The sequence below is a fragment of the Archocentrus centrarchus genome, unplaced genomic scaffold, assembly GCF_007364275.1.
Source record: "Archocentrus centrarchus isolate MPI-CPG fArcCen1 unplaced genomic scaffold, fArcCen1 scaffold_74_ctg1, whole genome shotgun sequence".
NCBI classification, from domain to species: domain Eukaryota; kingdom Metazoa; phylum Chordata; class Actinopteri; order Cichliformes; family Cichlidae; genus Archocentrus; species Archocentrus centrarchus.
Window position 1 is genome coordinate 23,647 of NW_022060288.1, and position 16,957 is coordinate 40,603.

General features: G+C 40.6%; 1 protein-coding gene across 1 annotated transcript in view; it reads left to right on the forward strand.

The window, feature by feature from the left end:
- The window catches only part of LOC115777789 (protein O-mannosyl-transferase TMTC1-like), an 81,794-nt gene that overhangs the window by 18,190 nt on the left and 46,647 nt on the right, over positions 1-16,957 (forward strand). Inside the window, exons 6-7 of the mRNA XM_030725777.1 lie at positions 5,962-6,106; positions 6,348-6,485. Of these exons, the coding sequence (XP_030581637.1) occupies positions 5,962-6,106; positions 6,348-6,485 (283 nt within the window). The remainder of the gene's footprint in view (positions 1-5,961; positions 6,107-6,347; positions 6,486-16,957) is intronic.

Consider the following 16,957-nt stretch of genomic DNA (forward strand, 5'->3'; position numbering starts at 1 on the left):
GTTTGTAGAAGCAGTGTACACGCCTAAGTAATTGGTTTTTATACACCTGTGGCCATTAAAGTGACTGGAATGCCTGTCTAATGTGCTTGTTACTCTGGATCCACAACACACACACACACACACACACACACAGGATGCAACATATTCAGTTCAGAATAACTCTTTTATTGTTTTATCTAACTGCAATCAATGCTTTTGTATGACTGCTTGGTCAGCTCTGGTGCCTGGTACCAGTTTCCTCACCGTCAGCTCCTCTTCTCCTGCCACACACACCCGGTCCCAGCATGCCAGTGCATAAAATGGAGAGACATAATTAGTTTATGTCTGCCAGCTGTACCAGCCAGCCTCCAGTGGCACTCCCCCCTGAAACCACTGTACCACTCCTCAAATGCAGCTGAGCCAGAAATCACATCCTGCCACCAAAACCTGAATTCAGTGATTTGGATGTGTGAGTGAATATACGATAACATGTTCAGAACATTCAAAACAGGGAGAGAAAAATAATCCATAAAATCCTCGACATGGAGCAAGAGCAATGCACAGAATTTTACAAGAAAATCAGTTTGAGCTTCATAATGCTGTAGTTCTGAACATCAAGTCCTCTTTCTCCTGGTTGTTCCTCTGCTCTGAACAGAGAAATAAAATTGATATTGGAAGATTATTGACATCAATCTGCTGACACGACTCTAAACAGGATGATCCTTGGAAAATCAATTCCACTACTGCTCAGTGGTTGTCACTGTTGCCTCATTCATGAATTCCTTTGAGGAGCTTTGGTCCCATGACCACTCCTCTCCACCTGTCAAAATGTCCATAGACTGATACATCCATCCAAGTGTTAGTACAGTACCAGTCAAAAGTTTGGACAAAAATCAAATCAAAGTTTATTTGTCACATGCACGGTCATACAGGGTACAGCTAGCAGTGAAATGCTTTGACGACTACTTTTACACCAGGGGTCTCAAACTCCCGGCCCACGGGCCACTTCCAGCCCTCGCCCCCCCTGCTTCCGGCCCGCAAATTGATGTCAAAAGTATAATACAATTTGGTCCTCTAAGTACTTTTTTAAAAATTTTCCTTTCCCCTTAATTAAGACAACCATTTTTCATGTAATTTAAATCAGATATCCCCAGGTACCAGTGCGTAGATTATTTGGTACTGGGCTGCACTGAAAAAATAAATTATTTCTGTTTTAATTATTATGAGTCTTAACGATGGTTTATTTTGAAAAATGGGCGGATTCTCTCCGTTAGATCCGTCTGTGACTCACTCTTGACAAGTGTCACAACCTTGTCTCGGTCACATGATACGTTGCTGCTAAAATTAAAGCCACAATCTTCACTGGTTCCTGTACCTGTGGAAAGGCCTTTACACACCAGACGTGTGAATTTTGTGTGAATGTTTCGTGCGTTAAAAATATTTTTCGGACTCACCTGTTTTCAATGCAGCCGTTCACACCAACTGTGTCATTTCATGGGACAAATTTGCGGCATTTATTTTTTTGGATCAAGTTCAATTTTTCTGACTTTCACAAGCAAACAAACATCTGACCAATCAAATTGCTGCATTTAGCAACATGTGAGCTTATAGCGGAAAACGTGCACCCATACATTGAATAAACAGTGATGTAGGAACAGTAAAATAAATACAGTCAAAGTACAGTACAGTAATACAGTGTTACACAGTGTGTCTGCTAGCTAAAAGAAGAGCTGCTGTAATTCCAGGGAGAGAAAAGAGAGAGAAGTTCACTCAGATGGAGAAAGATGTAAAAAAGAGGACAAGAGAGGTTAGATTTAAAGGTAAAGACTGGAAAAACAAACTGAGGTATGCTAACTTTATGTAATTCAAAGATTGTATGAAAACAGGTCAGTTTGCTCTACTGTATTTACAGTAAAGCTCTGTGTTGGACTGGTGCACAGTGTCTGTGTTCATGGTTAGAGTTGCAGGTTACATCAGTGTACCAGAAATGAGTTTGAATCAAAGCTGTTGATGCTGAGATTCATTCACTGAATTCAACATTTATACAACCTGCTGCTTTCATTTTCTTACTTTCAGTACATTTCAGAGCCTGTACCGTATTTTGCGGACCATAAGGCACTCCGCATTATAAGGTGCAGTATCAATGAATGGGTCTATTTTTATACAAAAGGGTTATAAGGCGCATGATGAAACATTATGTAGAACGAAACAAAAGCGTCAGGTAAGTTGAACTTTATTCAACTCATTCACAATAACTCAGAATATTGTTCAGTTCTAACAAATACAGAAAAATACACTCACATTTTAAATCATTCATCTTCCACAAATCCATCAAATTCCTCATCTTCAGTGTCTGAGTTGAGCAGTTGGGCGATTTCGGCATCAAGCATGCCAGGTTCCTTCTCATCATTATCCGAGTCAGTCTCGTTGTTGTTACTGTTTTGTTTTGGTTGCGTCACACAGCAACCATTTAATTGTTAATAAAAGGGCAACTTTTGCTGGCAATCTCTCGCCATCTTCTTCAACGTCTTAAGAGACGCTACAATATATTCTTTATTAATAAGGGTAAGAACAAGTCATTTCTTCATTTTATATATTAGCCCTTCACAAATCCTGTGCACCCTTATATTTACTGATTTAAACAAAGAAAAAATATTTTTAAAAAAAGGAAATCCCTTTGTGACGCAACACTGGAAACCTGAAAACTCTGCTGTTGCCTGTTTTGTGTACATACAGCGCTCGTACTGTGTCCCTTCATACGCTGTGGCATCGCCTGGACCTCTCTTTGGCACAGAGGGGGACAGCACACACACCCCCGGACCTCGATTCATCCTTTAGCGACTTCTAGCGACTTTTGAGACAGCCAACAGTGAGTTTTGTTGCACGAAAGTTGCCAACAGTGCCAGCTGCCAATCGCAAGATTACACACAAATATCCAGGCCAGCATAAATGAAAACAGGCCAGGAACATGTAGAATAAAATTTAGTATCCGTGGCAGTGGCGCAGTGGGTAGGCGCTCACCTTACAGCCAGAAGGTTGCAGGTTCGAGCCCCTGTCCCTGCGCTGCATTGTGTCCTTGGGCAAGATACTTAAACCACATTGCTTAATGGTAGCGCCGGTCTCTGGCTGCATGACTACAGTTGCTCAACTCTGGATGAGTGATCTGGAACGATCATTTTGTTTTGTGCCTTGTGCGCACAATGACAATGAGTTGAATCTAATGTAATCATCGTTTTCTCCGGTTTACTGCGTACGGTTTCTATTTTTGGTGCTTCCACTTCTTGTTGAATTTATCTCTGGCTGTTTTCCACACCTGCTGCGCCACACTCACAGCTTGTTCCTGTCTAATATCGTCAGTAGAGTCATTTTGTGGATCGATGATGGCCTATTTTAGAGAATTCAATGAGACCTTTGAAGTGGTCTGCCAGACCTGAGGCCATATCACTGTAGATCCCGCAATGGTGCAGTGATGTGGATTCCTCGGCCATCGGCAGTCAGACGGCAGCGCTCAAATTACACAGACTGACGAACATTTTCTAACTATTTGAAAAGCCTACGCCGGGTGTTACCCCCCTCCACCCTGTCCTACACTTTGTACGCTCTGGAAAATGTAGATATTTGTGAAGCGTCCCTCACCAAAGTCGCACTAATACATTACATTAATACAAAGATTTTTGAGCGCAGTGTACCACATAAAATTGGTTCAAGGTCAGTAAGCACAACAAGAATTCATACATAAGGTGCACTGCCGATTTTTGAGAAAATTTAAGGATTTTAAGTGCGCCTTATAGCCTGACAAATACAGTACTTTTTTACTTTTATACTTATACTTAAGTAAATAAGTACAAATAAAGACGTATACAAGCACATGTACTGATTATATATATATATATATATATATATATATATATATATATATATTTACACTAAAATATAATATATATATACACGGTGTGTTGTGGTGCAAACAACTTTACATGATGGTCCAGGTCAGTGGGAGAGTCAGTGAATGATGAGTGGTGTGTGGGGAGTGTAGTCTGTCAGCTGTCCTGATTCAGGGCCTTCAGCCTCTCAGTGTTAGCCTTCAGGGAGTGAAGGCTGGGACACACTGGGTGAGTGCGTCCACACTTTTGACTGGTACTGTATATGCATGATAAAGGTTTATGTCATGATCCTGGGCCGGTGGCCCAGCGTTTTGAGATTCTTTTGTTGTACTTTTCAGGTTATGTTTCTTAGTGTTTCTTATAGTCTATAGTTATATTGTTGTTTGAGTATGCTGTTTAGTTTCACTTGTTGTTTTGTCGTGTATGTTCCCTTTGTCAAGTTTTCAGTGTTAGGTCTGCGTCTGTTATGTTTAGTCAGTTCCTGTTGTATTTTGACAGTCTCGTGTTCCCTATGCTTTGTGTTTAGTTTTACTTCCCCTGGTCTCTGTATTTTGTTCACCTGTGTTGTCACCTGTTTCCCTTTTCCCTCATTATGTCTCTGTGTATTTAAGGTCTCTCTGTTGCTTAGTTCTTTGTCGCGTCCTCGTCTCTGTATGGCCAGTGTTGTCTTCACTGCCCTGCTGTGTGCTTCACGTCTGATGCCATGTTCTTAGTCTCATGTCCATAGTTATGCTTATGTTTATGTTTATGTTTAGTAAGTGGTACTGCTGGCACCCATCCAGACTTAATTAAATTAAAGTACAAGCTAAATTATAGCTCTTGACTCTGAGTCCTGCGTTGGGGTCCTCTACCTTGCCTGCACCAGCCAGAAACCTGACAGTTTATAGGCAGAGCCAAGCCAAGCCACGTTTACTTATAAAGCACTTTAAAAACAGTAACCACTGACAAAGTGCTGTACATCCACCAGTAAATTAAAATTTAAAACAAATACACCGGTGCTAGGAAATACAATCAATAAAAGAAAAAAATAGCACTTAATATAAGAACATCAATAAAAATAATAATAAGATAATATAATAAAACAATAAACAAGTAAAAGTAACAGCAGCTCATACAGAATCAAACTCCAAGTGAAAAAGGTGTGTGTTAAGAGCAGACTTTAAAAAGACCAGAGAAGAAGCCTGTTTAATGTACAGTGGCAGGGTTCCAGAGTTTGGGAGCTGCCACAGCAAAGGCTCTGTCCCCGCTGAACTTCCTCACAGTCCTGGGCACAGCCAGGTACAGTTGGCTAGCTGATCTGAGAGCTCGGGAAGGAGAGTGTAAATATAACAGCTCAGAAAGATAGCAGGGAGCAAGGCCATTTAAAGACTTAAAAACAAATAAAATAATTTTAAAATGAACTCTAAAATGGACAGGTAACAGTGCAGAGAGGATAATATAGGAGTAAAATTATCTACCAAAAAAATGCTCTTAATCTTTGCCAGTTGCCTCAAGTGAAAGAAACTCGATCTCACAACTGCACTGATTTGCCTGTCCAGCTTAAAACTTTCATTCATAATAAAAACCTAGGTTTGTGACAAAAGGCTTTACTTGTTGTGATAATGGACCCACGTCCACAGGAGGAGATGTGCCAGCAGTACCAGGGCCAAAAACAGTCACTTCTGTCTTTCTTTCATTAAAATTCAAGAAAGTCAGAGCCATCCAAGTTTTATAGAATAAAGTGCTTCATGAAGTGCTTTGACTAGAAAAGCACTGTTTAAATACCCATCTATTTACCACTGAGGCTCTCTAATCACCTCCATAGAAAACCATTCTGAATGAATGAATGAATGAATGAAGGTTTTATTGCCATGTGGGTGAACAGGTTCACACATTGGAAATTGCAATTAACAAAGCACCCATCCAAGAATACAACAAACACAAACACAACACGGGGGGACAGGTGTCCTGAGGTTATGCAGCCGACTTGCAGCGCTACCTTTACAGTTCCCCGAAAAAGAAAACAACACACATCATGGGGTAGTTAGGTTAAAAAAAAAAGTCATCTGGTACAGTGCTCGAAAAGAGCACTCTCATGACCTTTGACCTCTGCATGCAGGGCGCTGCAGGTGACGAGGAAGGTGGACATTCTGACACCACTTGGAGCACTGTACTACAACACAGGTCGCTACGAGGAGGCCTTGCAGGTGTACAGAGAAGCTGTGGCCCTGCAGCCAGAGAGCACTGACATCTGGCTGGCTCTGGTGAGCAGACATAAATTCGAACATACTCACGTGCATGGGTTTCTTTGAGGAGCTTTGGTCCCAAGACCACTCCTCTCCAATCAAAAGTTTGGACACAATGAATGAGTGAGTGTATCCACACTTTTGACTGGTACTGTACTTATTTAAGAATAGTATTTATGTTTGTGTGTGTGGGCTGGACAGGAGGCTGCATCCAAACTCTGACGTGTTTGACACAAACACCCTTCATGTATGTTCCAAGGCTCAGGTTTTAGCCATGGCTGGTCGTACCAAAGAGGCAGAGAGGATGACGCTGGACATCATATCCAGAGAAGGCAGCTGCATAGAATGTTACCGCCTCCTTTCTGCTATCTACAGCAAGCGTGGCAACTACACAGAGGTAGGTGTGTGCATGAGTGTGTGTGCGTTGGCTTTGATGTCTGCTGTAAAATGATCACAGCTTGCTTTGACAATCATGGTCAGGATTTTGGTTTCCAGTTACCATAGAAACAAATCACCTCCGCTTTTCATAATAGCAGTTGCAAATTCAATTCAATTTTATTTATATAGCACCAAATCACAACAACAGTCACCTCAGTGCACTTTATATTATAAGGTAAAGACCCTACAATAATTACACAGAAAACCCAACAGTCAAAATGACCCCCCTATGAGCAGCACTTGGTGACAGTGGGAAGGAGAAACCTCCAGCAGAACCAGGCTCAGGGAGGGGCAGTCATCTGCTGCAACTGATCATCTTTCTGAATCTGTTCTATTTGCAGCACCAGCATGTATTGTTATCAGTGTTGTCACTAACATATAAACCAGTTTGGCAGAAAAGTCAAGTCTCTATGGTAAGATGCCAAAATGTATTCTAACTATTGGTTGTTCAAATATGATGGAGAAAATGTTGGACTTTTGAAGCAGATGCAAGATAAAGTGACTGAAACTGATCGAGAGCTTTGTGAGAACAAAGTCAAGGACATTCCAGAGTTCTCAGATGCAGATTGGAAGGCAGATCTTGCATTTGCTGTTGTGACTGTCCTTCATATTTCCACCTCAGACAGTGAATCTGATTTTAATGCACTTATTCAAGCCCAAAACAGACTAGATTTCTCACACTGAACAATAAAAAAGATGAACAAAAACTACAGACAAAGTAATTACACTACAAGCAAAACAGCAATAGCATTTTGTATAAAGTTAAGTCTTTGAAATTTTGCAAAAACATGCACATTTTGTTCACCATTGCTTTTGGGAATGTTGATTAAATACTGATGAAATATTGTTACTACGCATATTTCTCATTCCCTGATTGTAACCTATACTCTTACCAGCATCAGTTCATAAAGAGAACAAATTAATATTGAGCAGAATTGAGTTCAGCTTATTGGTGCTGCCCTCCACAACAGTCCCACTTTCTCATCTAGCCCTTTGGGAAACTTAATTGTGTTAACTTAAAACTTAACTGTATTAATGCAAACTCCACACAGAAGTGGAGTTTGCATGTTTCTCCCCGTGTCTGTGTGGGTTTTCTCTGCATACACTGGTTTCCTCCCACAGTCCAAAGACATGCAGTTAGTGGGGTTATGGTTGATTGGTGATTCTAAATTGCCCATAAGTGTGAATGGTTATCTGTCCCTCTATGTTAGCTCTGTGACAGGCTGGCGACCTGTACAGGGTGTACCCTGCCTCTCGCCCTATGACAGCTGGAATAGGCTCCAGCCCCCTTGCGACCCTGAAAACTATAAAAGGAAGAAAATGGCTGGATAGTACACCTCTACAACTCCCAGAAACAAGGAGTCAGAGCTAAATTCAGCTGTCAGTGTGGCAATAATGAACCCTGTGCTTTAAAAGAATAACTTTATTGATCCCAGAGGGAATTTCATATGTTCTGACATAGCTCATCTGCTATTTATATGAGAACTGAAAATCCTGATGGCTGTGAGTACAAATGATTCAGACTCAGGGCTCATACAGGTGCTGGAAATCCTTGAAAATGCTTCGATATTAATGTTGTGTTTTCGAGGTTGAAAAGTGCTTGAATTTTGGATATAGTGCTTGAAACCACTTGAAATTATAAGTACTTTTTTATTAATAAAATAAAAAAAACTATGATTGAATATGCTTAGGGATCATTCACAATTATCAACATTTTCCAAAGCGTATTAACCGTACAATGGGGGAGGGGGTTATCATCCAACATATGCTTTTCAAGTAGTTAGAAATGTCGGTCAGAACTATGTAATCTCTCTTGTACACTACTGCATCATTGCATGGGCTACAGCAATATGGCCTCCAGTCTGGCGGATCAGTTCAAAGGCCTCATTGAATTCTCTAAAAAAGGCCATCAGTATAAAAAAAATTGGTCCTAGCAGAGAACCCTGTGGAAGGCCATAATTAATCTTAGTGTGTGAAGAAGACTCCCCATTTACATGAACAAACTGGAGTCCCATCCCCATCCATCCATCCATCCATCCATTGATGGGAAATTGGAGTCTAATAAATATGATTCAAACCACTGCAGTGCAGTACCTTTAATACCTATAGTATACTCTAAACTCTGTAATAAAATGTTATGGTCAACAGTATCAAAAGCTGCACTGAGGTCCAATAGGACAAGAACAGAGATGAGTCCACTGTCAGAGGCTGTAAGAAGATCATTTGTAACCTTCACTAATGCTGTTTCTGTACTGTGATGAATTCTGAAACCTGACTGAAACTCTTCAAATACTGGAAATCACTTTTTTTACACAACATCAGCATAGCTCCAAAACCCTGCAAAAGTCACTGATGTCAAACTGATTACAGCTTCTACCATGTGACAAATGTTCTTTATGACTCAAAATGAATTGATATTATTCATAAAAGATGATGTTTGAGACATGCCTGAGAGATTATAGGTCCACAAGTCATTTACAATAATATAAATACCAGCAATAATTTTTTTGGCAAATAAAAAAAAAAAACAAAAAAAAAAAACTTTTTGGCACAAGACCGGCTATTCAGATGACCAATTGTTCCACTGCCACTGTGTACAGTGTGGCGGCGTGTATAATTTGCGTACATGCAGTGCAGTACACAGTCACATTAAAATTCTAATCAGTTTATTGCACCCTATAAATTCTAATATATAGGTATATCTGTTAATTACAGGGTGTACCCTGCTCTCACCCTATGACAGATGGGATAGCCCTCCCGCAACTGTGAACAGGATAAGCAGAAGAGAATGTATGGATGGATTTTTATTAGTGCAACAACACAATGTTTTAATAGACAGGAAAGAGTATATTTGATACCAAGATCGAAAGAATTTTTCAACACCAGGATGTGTTTTTAATACTTCCTATTACATTAAAATACATTTTCCTTGTACACTTTTGGGGAGGGGGGTCTGAGAAAGAGTACTCATTGTACACTTTGGAAAATGTTGATAATTGTGAATGACCCCCTCATGATTTGGAGACAGGAAATGAGTTGGAAACTCTAAAATGAAAACTTCTCTGCCTGGGCCTGGCCTGCACATCTGCATGTAACCTGTCAGTCTGCTTGTGACACCACCACCACAGACACCCCCACCCCACCCCCATCCCTCCAAAGAAAGAAGCTGTGTCCAAATTCAGGGGCTGCATCCTTCGAAGGCCATATTTCTAGGCTGATTACATCACAGTAAGATGACAAAGGCTGTCCAAATTCGAAGGCTCCTCCAAATGCAGTTGACAAATGTGTCCTACTTTTCCCCCGGATTTGGCAGAGGACAGCAGCCAAAAAGTTTGAAATATGACTGTTTCTGTGACACAAAATTAACTTTTAAGATGTTTTCAGGCGAGAATGTAAACCTCAAAAATGCACCAACGTTTTTGGAGATGTGGTTCCTGCTGCTCTAGCAGCTCGCCTCGCCAGCTGTCAGCTGACTGGGCAGTTGTGGCTTGCTATAGCTGGACAGAACACCTGACTCTCAGCACATCGTTTTTAAACCCTCACTGGCTTCCGGCGCTGAGTGGAAGTCAAACACAGATATAACTCTCTCAGATGATCTCGGCTGATGTTTGGTTTACAGGTGCTGGTCATAAAATTAGAATATCAGAAAAAAGTTGATCTATTTCAGTAATTCCATTCAAAAAGTGAAACTTGTATATTATATTAATTCATTACACACAGACTGATATATTTCATATGTTTGTTTCTTTTAATTTTGATGATTCTTTACTGGCAACTAATGAAAACCCCAAATTCAGTGTCTCAGAAAATTATAACATTGTGAAATGGTTCAACATTGAAGACACCTGGTGCCACACTCTAATCAGCTAATTAACTCCAAACACCTGCAAAGGCCTTTAAATGGGCTCTCAGTCTAGTTCTGTAGGCTACACAATCGTGGGGAAGACTGCTGACTTGACAGTTGTCCAAAAGACGACCTTTGACACTTTGCACAAGGACGGCGAGACACAAAAGGTCATTGCTAAAGAGGCTGGCTGTTCACAGAGCTCTGTGTCCAAGCACATTAATAGAGAGGTAAGGGAAGGAAAAGATGTGGTAGAAAAAAGTGTACAACAATAGGGATAACTGCACCCTGGAGAGGAATGTGGAACAAAAGCCATTCAAAAATGTGGGGGAGATTCACAAAGAGTGGACTGCAGCTGGAGTCAGAGCTTCAAGAACCACCACGCACAGACGTATGCAGACATGGGTTTCAGCTGTCGCAGTCCTCGTGTCGAGCCACTCTTGAACAAGAGACAGCGTCAGAAATGTCTCGCCTGGGCTAAAGAAAAAAAGGACTGGACTGCTGCTGAGTGCTCCAGGCCCAGTTTACACGATGCCGTTTCCACTGGAAACGGTGTCGTTTTGATGTGTTTCAGAAATGATCTGTGTTTACACGATGACACATGAAACAATGAAAACGATGTAGTTCCCATGTACAGTCTAATTCAATTCAATTCATTTTTTTTCTATTTTTATTTTTGTTGGAAAGATAGCAGATTTACTTACAAATACATATTACATTTTCCAGACATCTTCCCATCCCCCCCCCCCCTCAAACAATAAACAAGCGGGGAATTAAAAACAGCAAAATAAGAAAAACAAGAGTAAAAGAGAAACATAAAGAGATGGGGGGAACACAGTAATGCAACTTTTACCAGTTGGGGTGGACAAAAAGAGAGGTTAGAGAAACCCGGCTCTAAATGGGGTTACATATTTCATCCACCTGTTCCAAATTCAGTAGAATTTATTTCTTTGGATATTCAGGGTGTAGGTTAATTTTTCATTCTTGAATATTTCAAAAGTAGTATCTAACCAGCCATCTATTGTAGGGGGGGTTGGGTTTAGCCATTTTCTTGTAATATTTTTCTTACTCGCCACTAGAAGGGCCTGTAATAATTTCCTGTCCATTTTCTGTTTCAGAATAGTGACATCAGCAAGATAGAGCATCACAAAATCAAATGGTATTTCAGTTCCAAAAACCAAGCCCAAAGTTTTATGGATTTCTTTCCAGTAGGTACTCAGTTTGGGGCAATCCCAGAACAAGTGGTAATGATTGGCTTTCCCTGTACCACACTGTCTCCAACATATCCCTGTCATGTTTTTGTGTTTATCCTGGGCTGGAGTCTTAAAATACCTTATTATGTTTTTCCAGCTGTGTGGGGAGCTGGTGGGGGACCACTGGGATCTCCAAATATCTCCCCAGGTTTCCTGTGGGATGGCAACTGCTGCTTCTTCCTCCCATTTTTGTTTTATATACAGAGTATTATCTTTCTCTGTTATGAACAGGGCAGTATATATTCTGGAAATCAATTTCTTTGTCTTTGAGTTATATGCAGATGCTAGAATCTTATAAAACTCTGATTCAACTCCTGTAAACCCTGTGGTTTTGCAGTTTGTAGTGAAGATATGGCATGCCTGAAGGTATCTGTAAAAGTCCTCTTTCCTTAGGCCATATCTATTCTGCATAGACTGGAAGCTATGAAAAATATTATTATCCATCGACAAGAAGCTAACAAGCCTAGATGCCCGACTTGCCTTGGTGGAGGTTCTCCACAAGGAATTCCAACAACTGAGGGTGTCCCTGGAGTTTAGCCAAGAGCAGGTGGCGTCGCTCGCTGTCGAGAACCAAACGCTGAGGGATACCGTGAAACAACTCACCGATGGGATGACACAGCTGACCGGGGAAAACAAGAAAATGAGGGAGACCATTCTGGACATCCAAGCTCGGAGCATGCGGGACAACCTCGTCTTCCCCGGGATCCCAGAGCAAGCAGAGGAGGATGCCGAAGCCTCGGTTCGTGAATTCCTCCAACATCAGCTGAAACTCCCGAGTGAAGCGGTAAAAATATAACTTTCCATCGTGTTCATCGGCTCGGAGGTAAGAAGCCCGATAACAAACGGCCTCGGCCAATTGTAGCTAAATTTGAACATTACAAGCAAAAAGAGCAGGTCAGGAGTCGGGGCAGAGAGCTGCGTGGAACAAACTATAGTGTTAATGAACAATTTCCAAAAGAGATTCTCGATCGGAGGCGAGTATTATTTCCAATAAGGAAGAAATACATCACTGAGGGCGTCAGAGCTACGGTAGCTGTAGATAAGCTTTATGTTAATGGTCAGCTGTACAGGGACCGGGAGGTTACCCCATGGCTTTATTAGGAGCAACTTCATGTTAATCTAAAGCATGTAATTGATTAGATAAGAGGTAAACTTAAACCGCGGCCGGTCTACAGGTCTGTATATAACAATTAATGCACAGCGCTTTGTTTTGTTATCATGTTGAGTTTTTATTTTTTTTATGCTTGGCTCTTTGGTGTTTGCACTGTTTCATTTCTCTCTCACTTTACACTCCTTTTTCTTCTTCTTTTTCTTTTTTTGCACCCAACATGTTTGCCACACGGACATACAGCACACACACTGCCATACAGGATACACAGTCATGCAGGACATGTACACATGTGCACACAAGGTCATGCAGGACACATGCGAGGACGCGCGCACACATCTTTAGTAAACACACAACACTTCACCTGTTAATCTAAACATGAGCACACTCAAGTTTGTCTCATGGAATGTACGCGGAGTTGGTTCAAGGGAAAAGAGAGTGAAAATTATTAATCGGTTAAATGATTTACAGGCTGACGTTGTGTTTCTACAGGAGACGCATGTGTCCAGAACATCTGCGCACACACTCTCCTCTCCACAGTTCCCTCACACGTACTCAGCCTGCTACAACTCCAAACAAAGAGGTGTAGCTATATTGATTAACAAAAAGATAAACCTCACATTAGAAATACTACATCAGACCCAGAAGGTAGATTTATAATACTCAGTTTAACTATTCAAAATATAGATTTATGCATTGCTAGTATATATGGGCCAAATGTTGATGACCCCTCCTTCTTTCATACCTTCTTCACTTTACTGTCCGATCACTCTGACACCACACTTATAATAGGAGGAGACTTCAACCTGGTACTTAATGCAGATATTGACAGGCTCAGTACAGCAGTGAGTCAGAGGAACTGGCAGTCTGCAGACATTCTTAAACAGTACATGAAGGATTTTGGTCTTTGTGATGCTTGGCGTTCACATCACCCCACTCTGAGGGATTATAGTTTTTTCTCACCAGTACACAAGTCTCACTCCCGCTTAGATTACTTTTTAGTTAGCAGCTCCATGATGATGGATATCACAGACACTCAGATTCACCCTATCACTATCAGTGATCATGCACTGGTGTCTATGTCTCTGACACAGAAAAGAGTCACACCACCAATCAGGAACTGGAGATTTAATACATCATTACTTAAAGAACAAGATTTCATTAATTATTTCAAAAAGGAGTGGTCAGCATATTTAGAAAATAATGATCTTCCTGAAATATCACCATGTGTTCTTTGGGAAGCAGGAAAAGCAGTAATGAGGGGCAAAATAATATCTTACTGCTCGCATAAGAAAAATAAAGAAAAAACACTTGTGTTAGAATTAGAACAGAAAATTAAATCTTTAGAAACTGCCTATGCTGCTTCACCACACGAACATATAATTAACAACCTGAGGAAACTAAAACTGGAGTTAAATGAAATAATTGATAAAAGGACACAATTCATGTTGCAGAGGTTGCGTTTAGAAAACTTCGAACATGGAAATAAATCTGGAAAATTTTTGGCTAACCAGTTAAAACTAAATAAAGAAAAAACAGCCATTTATTCTATTAAAGACTCAACTGGTAATATTACCCACGACCCACAACAAATAAATAACTCTTTTAGAGACTTCTATGAAGCCTTATACTCATCGCAGATTAATCCATCTGATGCTGAAATTGAAGAATATCTTAATAACATTAATCTACCTAAACTAAATGATGAACAGGCCGCGACTCTTGATTCGCCTCTTTCATCATCTGAATTTTACGAAGCAATACAGCATCTCCCAAATAATAAAGCCCCAGGCCCAGATGGTTTTCCAGCAGAGTTTTATAAAGAATTTTGGTCTGTGCTAAGACCCTCTTTTCTCAGAATGGTGGCTCAGATTCAGAGCAATCATACGGTCTCTCCAAACATGAACTCTGCTAACATTAGCCTACTTCTTAAACCAGGCAAAGACCACACACTCCCATCCAGCTACAGGCCAATCTCTCTGATTAATGTAGACCTTAAAATAATTTGCAAAGTCCTTGCCAGAAGGTTAGAAAAAATCACTCCATCTATTATACATCCAGACCAAACAGGTTTTATCAAGGGTCGGCACTCTGCCAATAATACACGCAGACTGATAAATATAATAGATTACTGTTCTATTAATAAATTAGAAACCACAGTTGTCTCTCTAGATGCAGAGAAGGGTAAATTGGAAATTTCTCTTAGCAGTTCTACACAAATTTGGATTTGGTTCATCCTTCAAAAACTGGATCAGAACACTACACAGCTCTCCAAATGCACGTGTTAGAACAAATGATCTTATTTCCCAAAGCTTCAGTCTGCAGAGAGGCACCAGACAGGGCTGCCCACTTTCTCCTTCACTCTTTGTCATTTTCATTGAACCAGCAGCAACAATCCGACAAAATGTAGATATTAACCCCTTAACTGGCAAGGGCCCGGTGACGGGCCGTTTGTAGTCCCTTTTATATGGCAGGCTAGACCCTCCCATTTTTACTGACACGTCATTCGGCCAATCATGTAACTGGCTGCACCAAATCACCTGACAAAGCTACGTGACGCCCTCTGAGTATTATTGGCTCTGGGAAACCCATTTCTTAACATGATTGGCCGAATGAGGTGTCAGTCAAAATGGGCGGGTCTAGCCTGCCATATAAATGCACTTCATTCGGCCGGCGGACCAGACGCAGCCAGTTAATAGGCTATGAAATGGGTTGTTCAGAGCCAATAATAACCAGAGGGTGTTATGTAGTTTTTGTCAGGTGATTTTTTTGCTGCCAGTTAAGGGGTTAAAGGAATTCAAACAGAAAACACAGACCATAAGATAAGCCTTTATGCTGATGATGTATTACTTTTCCTTGAGAACTCACAAACCTCTCTTCTAAAAACAATCACACTTATAGATAAGTTCTCATCTATATCAGACTACTCCATCAATTGGAGTAAATCAAACGTTTTACCTCTAAATTGTAATTTTCAGAACACCACGACCACCTCACTACAATCTGGCAATATTAAATATTTAGGTGTTAATTTTTCCCCCAGGCTGTCAGACCTGGTACGGTTGAATCATATTCCTCTATTAAAAACAGTAGAGGATGATCTCACACGTTGGAACTCTCTACCTATATCTATCATGGGGAGAGTTGCCACAGTAAAAATGATGATTTTGCCTAAAATCAATTATCTGTTTTCACTGATCCCTAATAAACCTTCTGTTGCCTGGTTTAAATCTCTGGACTCAAACATTTCAAAATTTTTGTGGAAAAATAAAACCTCAAGAATAAGTTTAAAAACTTTACAAAAGCTAAAATGCAGTGGTGGTCTAGAACTTCCAAACTTTTATCACTATTTCTTAGCCAATAGATTACAGTATATTTCAAGATGGATCAAATCAAGCCCTTTAGACAGCCCATGGCTGGATTTAGAACAAACACTCTGTGGAAAAGTGAAAATCTCTGACTTACGTTTCATTAGTATTAAACATCATAGCGGTTTTAAAAGGCTTAACATAAACACCTCTCTGACAGCCTGGTGGGAATTCTTAAAGATAACAAAGTCTTCACTTATCCCATGTGAACTGACACCTGTTAGGTTCGGACCACCGTTGAATAAAGAAAGACACAGAAACCCGTAGTTGGTCTTTTTACCTGCAGGGAGAGTCTCAGTCAGCTAACACTCACGTGCCTCTGAAAGAGAGTCTGACTTCTTTCTTCCTGCCGGTGCTTTTATTTTAGCGTCACGTAAGTGTGTGGGGGTGTGTGTATGTGTGTGTGACGTCAGGAAACAGGCGTTAACTGCTTTCCTCACCTGGAGGGTCCGGGTGTGTGTGAGTATGTTTTGTGCTTACAATCTGATGGTCATGTGCATGTTTATGATGAACACATTGTGATACATAGAAAAACAGTTACATGTTTATCTATTCTAACAATTCCTCCCTGTTTATCATGAACATAGCACATACAATCCTGAATGAGGTTGAGGTGAAAAACCTGTCATGCGGCTGTCTATCCTTCTTTTGACCCAAAGTCACTTTCTATTCTTTCAAGACAGGAAAATTCCTCAACGGCCCCGCCGCTCACGGCAGCCACTGCTAGTCAGTCTCACTCGGGGAAGCACCTACATACATTTGCAAATTTTAAACATTAGTTTGAAAACCAGTTTACATCCACCCCCATCACTTGGTCTCTCATTTTCAATGGGGGTTTCATATTTGGTCTTCTGTTTC